The 11,745-nt window shown below is 33.9% G+C and overlaps 1 protein-coding gene across 6 annotated transcripts in view; it reads right to left on the minus strand.

Moving 5' to 3' along the window:
* The window catches only part of Cnksr2 (connector enhancer of kinase suppressor of Ras 2), a 239,870-nt gene that overhangs the window by 138,206 nt on the left and 89,919 nt on the right, over positions 1-11,745 (minus strand). For all 6 annotated transcript variants that reach the window (XM_021153093.2, XM_021153091.2, XM_021153094.2 and 3 more), the window contains exon 5: positions 9,295-9,336. In XM_021153093.2, the coding sequence (XP_021008752.1) occupies positions 9,295-9,336 (42 nt within the window). The remainder of the gene's footprint in view (positions 1-9,294; positions 9,337-11,745) is intronic.

Here is an 11,745-nt window from a genome sequence, read left to right on the forward strand (position 1 = left end):
CTCTCCCTCTCCCTCTCCCTCTCTCTCTCTGATATCCATGTCAAATGACAAATGGTTTTAAGAATATCTGGAAAATCCCTTTCACTTCTGTCATTGAACAAAACCTAGCCATGTGGAAGTGGAATTCATTGTATATTCTGTTTACATTCAAGAATTGCCAAGAGCCTTTACTTTGGTGGCCATCTTAGACTCTGATCTACCATAGAAGTAAATGGAAAACTATCAACAGAATGTCACTGAAATAATATGCATACATTTCTGAACCACAGAATTAGATCTGTGTTCTCACAGAAGGGTGGCCATACGAGAGTGATGAATAAGTTGAGAATGAATGCCAGCTTACAGCTCACTAGCTGCATATTATGAAAAATCCTTAATCCTTCCAAGTGTCAAAGTCCTGTCACACATTTTTTTTTAAAGAAAAAGACAATACCTACTTCTTTGAATTGGGATGGGGACATAGTATAAGCTAGAATCCACAACTAGATCGACTCTATTTACCTGCTGTATCAGGAAACAGTGACAGAAAGCTTTGTGGTGGGTTCCCAAAGCAGATGATAGACTCAAGAGAGGATATGCTACTTTGTATGCTCAAGGATTACAACGCTTTAGATGTAACAGTGACTCAGATGAGGTTATTATGGTGACATAAGCTTTGAGTACTTGATTCCCATAGAGTGAATGAGCTGGATGGGCTCAATAACTTGGAGGCTATTTCATCTTCCCATATATAGAGATTCTTTTAGGTAAATAAGGACCAAAAAGCTGAAACTTCTGAACAATGTTTACACATATACTCCAGAAATTTATGAATGGTTTTGCAGAGATAAATGCTACTCATACTATGACAGCTAGGAATTTATTAATATTCAGCTCTAAATTTACCCTTTAGTGCCTTTTCTATATATAGTGATGGACTGTGGGCTTATGCATTTCCTTTACATTGGGTACAATGTTATATCGTTTTGCCAGTAGAGGGCACTGGAGGGACACTGTAGGGGGAAAGAAGGTTTCTCTCTGGGTTCTCATGGACTACATATTAAATTTGTTTGTATCTAATTTAGGGTCTATTTGTGATGCCCATTTTTTGAGGAGACCAGGTAATGTCCTGTTCCAACCACATTCCAAGACCATTTATTCAAAGTTCTCAGCACACAGCCTTGTCTAGGTTCAGACTCTGTCATCTTGAGGATATATCTTAAGATGCTCTCTTGAACTCTTACTACAGGAGTACCCAAAATCTTGCTATAAGATCTTCCACCATCATTAGTTGCTTACATTGTGAAAAACTGTCTCTCTCCAGGTCTTGGCAGCTAATGGCCAGCTAGGCAATCCTATGCGGCTGCAACCATACTCTCTAAGCCCTAGGGTGAGTGCTCTGTCTATGTTAAGTTATCTTTTACTGGGCACTCATTTCTCTTAGTCTTTAGGAATGGTTCAGGATTCCTTTTATATCACAATGGATATTATTCTAATATAGGCTAATAATTTTACCAAAGTTCCCTTGTTTAAGTTACTGCATACTTTCCATCTCTATTCTGATTCAAGTACATTGGACATTAACTTTATGGCAATTTGCTGTACTTTTAAAAAAATCTAGTGTCTTTGATCACATACAGCATGGTACCAGATAAAGACTGTCCTCACTTTGTGTGGCCACTCTGCTTTCTTAGGATTTTTGTGAGCTTATCATAAAAGAACTGTGGCATTTAAACCTAAGAAATTACAGCTAGCCCAATTCCTCAACTTAATTAGAAAGGCTAATTTAAGCTTGTTCACAAATAGTAAGTGTCAAACTGAAGTCAGGACACCAATTTTTTAAACTCGCAGCAGTGCCCTTTCTACTACATTATGTTACTACTTACTATAAACAAATACTTTATGAAGACAATGACTGTACTCTCAGAGTCAGTCTAAACATTAAAGCATTCTGCAATGTAAAATATGTTCAGCAAATATAACATCACCAGGAACACATATAAACACACTACTTTATACCGTCTATAACTATCATAAAAATAAACAGTAAAACCAGTTTATGTAAGTTGTATTATTATTTTTATTATTTAAGAATATAGCCTTCTCCTTTTTTCCTAGGAAAAGCAAACATTTTCTACTTCTATCATATTATATTTATATTTCTCTTTTGTTTTTTGGCATGTGTAACAATTTTAGAGGAGTTAATTTTTTAAAAGATTTATTTATTTTTATCTTATGTATGTAAATGTGTGTATGTGTGTGTGTGCATGTACATGTCTGCCTGATGCCTGAGAAGTGCAGAAGAGGATGGTGAACCCCCTGGAACTTAGGTTACAGATGGTTTACAGTGTAAGTTCTCTGAACTAAACTACAATGTAGGCTGGGAACTGAACCCAGATCCTCTGCAGGAGCAGCAAGTGCTCTTTACTGTTCAGACATCTCTCCATCCCAGGGATTAGTTTATAGTTAAATAGTTTTTAATATTAACAGCCACTAAAGTGTTAAAATCCAATACAACCCTTAAGAAAACAATTTCTGGCTCAGTAATCATCTTAGCATATATCTTTAGGTTGACTACAAAGTCAAGTACGTGAAGGAAAATAGGTTGGGGGAAGAGGATTCAAAATTGGAAGAAAGAAGAGAGGGAAGGACACACACACACACACACACACACACACACACACAGAGAGAGAGAGAGAGAGAGAGAGAGAGAGAGAGAGAGAATTGGAGAGGGAGGAGGGCATGGAGAAAGTAAAGGAGAAAGAAAAGGAGTACATTTTTGAATGGTAAAGCACTTCATAACTTAGAAATCTCTTTAACACTAAAATAAAAAGGAAAGTATACATTATCCTTCCCATTCTGTTTACAAAGACCACACTGTTGGGTAAGGTAAAATATGTTATTTGGTATCAGATAAATTGATGTAAACGGTGTGACTTTAATGAACTACCATGGCCTGGGATCTTTTAGAGTTTATCAGAGTTGACATGTCCTCCAGGCTTACAAATGAGAAGGGTTGCAACAGGCACAGGATGTCTGCCAAAGCCCCAAAGCCTGCAGTAGCATTTTCTAATGGGAAGATGGCAGTGAGAGGGGGAAGTGAGGAAAAAACAAACAAACCAAAAAACAAAAACAACCCCCCCCAAAACAAAAACAAAAACCCATGTAACAGAAGAAAGTTTCAGATTCTCTTTAGCCATTTTACCATATAAAACAAGGATGTTAGCAGAACAAAACAGATGGTCCCTAAAATGTCAATGAACATGTAAGGGCAAGCCATCCTTGAGGGAAACTTCAGACTTACTGATTTGAAGAAATGTAACACATATTAAGTTTAGTAAATGATAACTCTAGTATATAGTACATTAATTATCTGCAGTGGGTTGCATGGTCTCACTGTTTTTTCTTTATTAAATTGTATATTTTCTTTATTTGCATTTCAAATGTTTTCCCCTCCATCTACTTTTGTTTAGCATGTATTCTTGGTCATTCTGTACTTGTATCACTTTATGGAATTTCTAAGTTATAGTACCTTTCCATTCATGATCATTTCCTTCCTCTTGACAAATGATTCCCATCCCTTCCAGACAAAATGAAGATCTAATCTATTACAAACATCTTAAGTAATTTTCTTCAGTATAAAAATATTCAAATAGCCTGGTGAAGATGGCTTAGCTGGTAAGAGCACTGACTGCTCTTCCAGATGTCCTGAGTTCAAATCCCAGAAACCACATGGTGACTGACAACCACCGTAATGAGATCTGATGCCCTCTTCTAGTGTGTCTGAAGACAGCTACAGTGTATTTACATACAATAAATAAATAAATCAATCTTTGGGCCAGAGAGAGCAGGGACTGAGCGAGCAGTGTTGACTGAAGTGAGTGCGGCTGACCTGAGTGAGCAGAGGTCCAAAATTCAATTCCCAACAACCACACAAAGGCTCACCATCATCTGTACAGCTACAGTGAACTCATATACATTGAATAATAAATAAATAAATAAATAAATAAATAAATAAATAAATAAATAAATAAATAAATAAAGACAGACCACAAGGGGCTGGAGAGATGGCTCAGCTGTTAGGAGCAGTGACTGCTGTTCCAGAGGACCTCAGTTCAATTCCCAGCAACCACATGGTGGCTCACAACCATCTGTAATGGAATCTAATGTCATCTTCTGGTGTGTCTGAAGACAGCGACAGGGTACTCACATACATGAAATAGATAGATAGATAGATCTTTAAAAATATTCAAACAATTATAATACTATATGTGCCATTTGAAATTTGTTTTTATTACCTCACAAATCTCTCTCTCTCTCTCTCTCTCTCTCTCTCTCTCTCTCTCTCTCCCCACCCCTCTCTCCTTCTCTAAAAGAGGGTCTCACTCTTGGTTTGTCTGGGAATTAACTATGCAGAACAGGCTAGGCATGAATTCAAATTTCTGCTTGCCTCTGCTTTCCAAGTGTTGAGAAAAAAAGGTCACCATGGTCACCATGTCCATCTCTACTTATCCAAATCTTGGTTTTAATCACATAAGAATAGTTTATGTGACCCAAAATACTATAAAATATGAACTGCCATTCAGAGATGTATGATTTCTTCTTACTAAAGTATAATAAAAGTTTCAAGTGTTCTGTTATTTAACATTTGTTTAGTGGAGGCTGGGATGTCTGTGATTAGGAACCTAGAATGAGAAGTAGAATAACATAGCATAGAAGCATTTTCTGATCCGAACTGACTGATTAATGTTATCGATGTTTCCATCATTACCAGACAGGATGTTAAACTTTCCACTGGCTAAGGTGTAGAGTTTTGCTGAATAAACACACTATATTAATTTTGAAAGTTTTTTTTGATAGTGAACAGCAATAGGAAGTGCTTTAATATTTTAACAACTATTGTTTGTCAATTATTATTTGAACTTAGAATGTACTTTCCCCAATAATCTTCATTAGAAAATGTAGTATAAGGAATTCCATTAATTTTTAGAACAAAAAAACAAACAAAAAACAAGACTTTACTTTTTAATGTTATATGTCTATTGTTTGCAGAATGTAGTTATTTACTGGCATTTCTGGGTATCTTAATTCTTGTCATTTTTTTCTGTTCTTATCTTATTTTTTGAAAGTTTTAAACTATTAATTTTTTTCAGTCATTTGCAATAGCAAGTAACAGTATTTGGCATATGAAAAGAGAAGTGAGTAGAATCTACTATTAATATAAGTTCAATTTATTAATGATACTTATTAAATCATTAGAAATTTACTTAAGAAATAAAGTTATTTTAAAATATAAATGATTATTATTCATTTTATTTTTAAATAAAATTTCAAGCATTATTTTATAGTCTGAAACATCTTATTTCCTTAAGCAAAACTAACTATAATTAGACTTAGGAGATTTCATAAAAAAGGAATCTTGCAGTATTCCTTTATCATTTAAATTCTTTTCTGTTTGGGAAAGTGGGGAGATGGGAAGGATTTGGGAGGATTTAGAGGAGGGGAAAGTATGATCAAAATATTGTATGACAAAACTTTTTAAGAAAAAATAATTAATTTCTGTTATCCTGGATAACACAGGATGGCATCAGATTTTTTTTCCAAAGTAAAGTTTGATATTTTTATGGCCCTCTATCAATTATTATTTTATATTTAATTACTTTGCAAGCATTGGAATATTGTTTTAAAATATGAATGTTCCCCTACTGGATCTATTCTTGTGCTTAATCAAGTTACATCAACAGATGTAAAAATAGATACCATATTTACATTAAGCAAAAGAAAGAAAAACAAAGAGAAATCATGGCTATGAATGAGAACCTAAAATGAAGCTAATATATAATATTTCAATCTCATGTTTCTAGCAGACAACACATAGGGAAAATTAAATAGAAGTGTTTTGATAAAAATAAGAGATTATTCCTGAAAACCTGCATAAAAAGAAAATCAGGACACATACCGACCTCAATAAAATCCTTGAAGTAAATAACAATAAAGAACCCATAGCAATGGGTCAAAGTTTAAGTAAATTCAATAGTCTAGGAGGAACAGTCATGGTTGCAGAAAATTCAATGCCAATAAAACAGACACTCAAAGGAAATAAAAAATGTAACATATAAAGGGTCTTCTCCTTTTCCTAGTAACTGAAACATGCATAAGTAATTAGTACCCCCAAGTCCCACAGGAAATGGGACAACACAATTGGGAAGGCCTCAGGGAACTGGAACTGCTAGTAACTACTAAAACTTAAAAAAAAACACATGTCCATGATCTATGTTCAGAGTCAGCACTCAAATGTTTTAATATCTGCAGTCCATAGTTCCCTCTACTGTAAATGTATGATTTAATGAGATATGGGTTGGGTATGTCTTATCAAACATGCTCTGGAGCAGAATCCGTTTGGGATTATGGATCTTTTGTATTGTGGAAAATTTGCATACACATGATGGAACAACCTGGGAGTGTGATCCAAGTATAGAGACCAAATTCATGTGTTTTATATATACCTTATATGGAAGTTTTATATACTATTTCAAATACTTTTCTTTTAAAAAAATAACTGTTTATGTACCCAGAACTATCATAAAAAAATGGCGCCAACATTTTAGCAACTCACAAGAACTGTAAGTGCTTACTCAAAGTTTATGTGATCCTGAAAAGCAGCCATTCCTCTGTACTTATTCACATGTAAGTACAATAGCAAAAAATGGGATATACCATTGACATAGTGGAAATCAATGCTCAGAGTAACCGAGTGACACAAGTTACATCATCAAAATACCTATAGCAGCTGTTATCCAGTAGCAACAGTAAACAACCACAGACTTTCCGTCTCTGTGTTTTGATTAAAAGGTTATTGCAAAAGGTATTTTATTGTTTTAGCTAAGAAGAAAGATTAATAGTGGCTCCCAACCTTCCTAATATGGTGGCCCTTTTATACAGTTTCTCATGTTGTGGTGATTCCCCCAAACATAAAATTATTTTTGTTGCTACTTTGTAAATGTAATTTTGCTACTGTTGAGCCATAATGTAAAATTATAATCAAATCTACATGCAAGATATCTTATATGTGACCCCTGTGAAATGGTCATTTGCTCCCCAAAGGGGTTGCAACCCACAGGTTGGAACTGTTACAAGAACTTAAGGGATCAAGGAGTAGGTCTCCTAGGGATAAGGGAGCACTGTGTTAGACACATTTAAATGTTTTTTCCAGAGTCATATACCCTATTAAAAACAGATTTTGTCTCAGAAGTCTCTCCTTGATCATATAAACTATTAATGATTTCTTATTATGTTATAAATGAACATTTCTCTATTCTTCCAATAAGCCCATTATCTATTTTTACGTGTCACAATAGGCATTTTCCCTGCTGTTTTAAAATTTCCATCTTCACTGTAATTATTATGATGATGATCTAGATTCAGAACCATTTTGACTATTTTACCACCAGCCAATGAATGAACAACTATAGTCTCAATGATGGCAAAAGATTCTTTTGATAACTACCAAATGCATATTTTCATTTTTCCATCAGTAGAAGCTTTATAATAACACATCTTTAAAACTTTCAGGCTAAGTCTTGTCCTAAACTTCTGCAAGTAGCTTACAAAATACTCAGGTTCCCTTTAAGTTTCAATTTACTGAGGTAGATCTGTTCGTTCATCATGAGTAGCATACTGAATGGGATGTCTTAATTACAATGCAATGGGATTTTTACTTTTTAATGTATATGGGATTTTGTTCAGCATTTGAGCATAGTTCTCCAAAAGAACTTCATCTTTTTCTTTCTTTAGGACAGGCATAGTGGCCTTCCAATACCACACTCTTCTTTAAGAAGTTTCATACTTACACTCCTTGTCCAATCTCTTCAATAGCTTACTTTTCATTACACATCAATTCATCTTCCTCCCTTTTCACTATGACATGTACAGATTATCTATATACACTTTGGGGGTGTTTTTAGGAATATCTTTTTATCACAGATGGAATAAACAACAAATAAATAAACAAACAAGCCATGGTAATAGACAGAGATTTTATGAGTAATCTGGAGTTGGCCGATGCACTCCTAATTTCATTACCTTTTTCAGGAATTCTTACACTAGATACATGAAAAAGATTTTTTCATAACTTTTGGTGAGGTCTGAAAGACTCATCTTTTCCTTGTCAATGTTGACACAGTTGGGTTGTGAGCCTGAATTTTGAATGAGCCCCATCATATGAGATCAGGTATGGAATTTTTCACTTATAGTATCAGTGGCTTCACATATGTGGTCAAAAAGTTTCTTAGATTTGGAGCTGGTGAGGTGGCTCAGCTGGGAAAAAACATTTGCTGCGAAACTGATGCCCTGAGTTTAATCTCTGGAACTCACATTGTAGGTGAGAGGCCACTTTCCACAATTTCCTCTGAATGCCACATGTGTGTAGAGTTACATGCATGTGTTCATATATAAACAATAAATAAAATAAATACAAAACAGTCTTATATTTTGAGTGAACTTCAGGGTTACTACTCAATCTATAATATGCTTATAGAATTTAAACTGTTCCTTGAAATATATATGTATATAACTTAAATAAAAATTATTTCCTTTCTATTCTCCAGAGCCTATGAAGAGTTGGACCTAAAATGAGTTAAGGCTAGTTATTTTCCTTTCCTCGAAGAAGCAGGAGAAGCATACATCAATTACTCCTTTCTGAGATCAAAGGTCATCACTGTTCCACAATGAGGGCAAGAACATTAACTCAGCATTGCTACCATTCTGCGTTCATGTTTCCTCCCCATATACTTAGGCAAGATGTTTTATAAATGCCTAACCCCTGAGATACAAAATAACATCTGTGTATGTATTCAAATAATGAATCCCAAAGCCATAAACAAAGAAGAAAAACGGCATGGCACATGGATTGTAACTAACTAGTACACAATAACTGTAGTAGTCCCATGTTCTCTCAGCACAAGTGAGGAAGGTATGTGAATAGGCGAGCATTCATAGGAAGTAGATTTACCAAAAATGAAGGAGAAGAAGGAGAAGAGGAGGAAGAAGAAGAATAAGAAGCAGCAGCAGCAGAAGCAATTGTTCAATGACAACAAAATATACCTTTTCACTGAGTATAATATAACCATAACTAATGTGTTTTGATTCTTTTATAGGTTTCCTAAAATATAAACATACAATTATCTAATGTAGGTTAATGGTCTGTTTATTATAGATTATTTTCTGTAAGCCATAGCCTTTTAATTGCTAGTTAAATATTGTCTAATAGAGAATTTAAACTGTTAAAAGTATAAAAGTATATCCACATCTACTTACCACATGAAGAATTTTATTTTCAGTTTCATATACAGTGCAATCCTGAAAAACAACAAATATTATGTTAAAAATTAAACAGCCATGTCAAACTATGTTTTTAGGAATTTCACATTTCAAGTGAAAACTAAGTTAAGAGTAGAAAAACTCCGGGCTTTTTAGTTTCTTTCCCTAAGTAGTAACAATGGAAATGGTCAATGGTCAGTTGTTTTCCTTAAGTATATTTTGTAATTTGACTAGCTTTAAGCACATGCAACAAAGACCAGTAAACATTAAGACTTCTTAAGAACATCCACTTAGAGCATTACCATTTATTGAAGATGCTTTCTTTTTTTCATTGTTAATCCTACCAATCCATGAGCATGGGAGATCTTTCCATCTTCTGATGTTTTCCTCAGTTTTCTTCTTCAGAGACTTGAAGCTCTTGTCACACTGGTCTTATTGTTCTTATGTTTAGGTATGTGCCGAAGGGATGTTGGATTTTGTCAAAGTCCTTTTCAGCATCTAATGAGAGGATCGTGTGGTTTTTGTCTTTAACTTTGTTTACATGGTGGATTACTCTGATGGATTTCCACATATTGAACAGAACACCAATAGCTCAGGCACTAAGATCCACAAGTAATAAATGGTTTTATAATACTATTGAAACACAATACTATCTTCAGTAATTTTCAGATACATATTCATAGCAGAGGCATATGTTAGTATTGCCCAGGCTGGCCTACTTGTCTCCCTCACCTTTGGCATAAGTCACTATACCTGTTAGATTAGGACAAGGTTTTATGAGAAAAAGTTCAGGTTTATATCAGAATCTAACACTAATACTTAGAATTGATTCTCATGTGCTAAAAGATGTGTGTGTGTGGGGAAAGAAAAATGTCTATCAATATGGTAATTTCTGTGTCTGTATATGTTTAAAACAAAGTTAACTCTTAATAACTAGCTGTGAATTATGTATACAGAAAAGCCAAGGTAAGGATAATATATTCATATCTGGAAATGCATTATAATAATATCTAAATTTGTAAGAATTTAATTTTACAAAATGATTTTTGAACAAATTATACAATCTTAAAACTATTAACAACAACTGCTTGTTGTTTGTAGGATTAGTGTGCTAAATCTGATCTATATGCTTTGTAATCAAAAACAAAAATTATCATGTATTGTTATACCTGTGTTATTAATATACATTATTTTATCAAGGGAAAAGGCAGATGCATAAATATTCCTAAAGTAAAACAAACTTTGTTTTTTATGTATATATGTATGTATTATGTACACATGCATGTATGTATACATGAATGTACATAAATATTTATTATATCTGCTCATTGAAAAGTCATAGAACAAACATCACTTTAGTAATAATTTTTCAGTATTGTGGTCTTGTTATAGCATTCCCCAGGCATTCTTGGAAAATGCCTAATTCCAAGTCAGATTAGAAATATACAAGAAAAGACTGGACCATATTTTGATTTAAGATAGAACGAAGCTATCTAAGATGAATAGTGTTGAGCTAGGAGTCAACATGAGGAGATTCCTACTTCCTGAAGAATATAATCTGAATACATAAGAAGACAGTGCAGTGGATAGAAACACTAAATACTGTGGGATACTAATTACATGAATGTGTTTAGAGCTTTAATATGAAATTTAAAAAGTGTTAGTAGAGAGAATATATATATGTAATAAAATAGTGTAGTGATATTATGTATGCTAAACCGACTGGACCATATAGATGTCTTTTCCTCTTGAATGAGCAACTACTAATATTTTGTGCTAGGCACACTAAAATGAGTAAAATATGGTGTGTGATGGTTAAATTGTCAACTTGTCATGACCTAGAATTACTGCGAAGAGAATCTCAAGTACACATTCCCTCCACTGGTTTGGCCTGAGTCCTAGGCCAGGTGATTGTCTTAAGGTAATAAAGGAAGATTCAGCTTGCTGTGGCTGGTGCCATGTTTTAGGCAAGGATCCTGAACAATAGAGGAACAAGACCATCAAGCTGGGCACAAATAAGCAAGCAGAGATGTATACATGAATTTCTCTAGTCTCCATTACGAATAGCTCACTGAAGTTCCTGCCTTGACTTCCTCACAATGATAGACTGGAACTGTAATTATTAAATGAAACAAGTCCCCTTCCCCACTACATTGCTTCATGTTAAGGTATTTTATTACAGTGAGAGAAATGAAACCAAATCATATAGCATTTGCACAGACGTGCTAAAGCTATACAGGAAATTCATGTTTTTACAACATCCAAAGTTGAATGTCTTTACAAGTATATATGCCACAAAATTATGTGAAAGGATAATTATTTATTTTTTAAAAGTTAATACTTTTCTTATAAAATTCAATAAAACTGAATTATAATGTCCCTTGTTTCAGCCAAATTTCTTTTTTTTTTTTTTTTTTTTTTTTTTTTTTTTTTTTTTTTTTTTTTTTT

This window comes from Mus caroli, chromosome X, assembly GCF_900094665.2.
Source record: "Mus caroli chromosome X, CAROLI_EIJ_v1.1, whole genome shotgun sequence".
NCBI classification, from domain to species: Eukaryota; Metazoa; Chordata; class Mammalia; order Rodentia; family Muridae; genus Mus; species Mus caroli.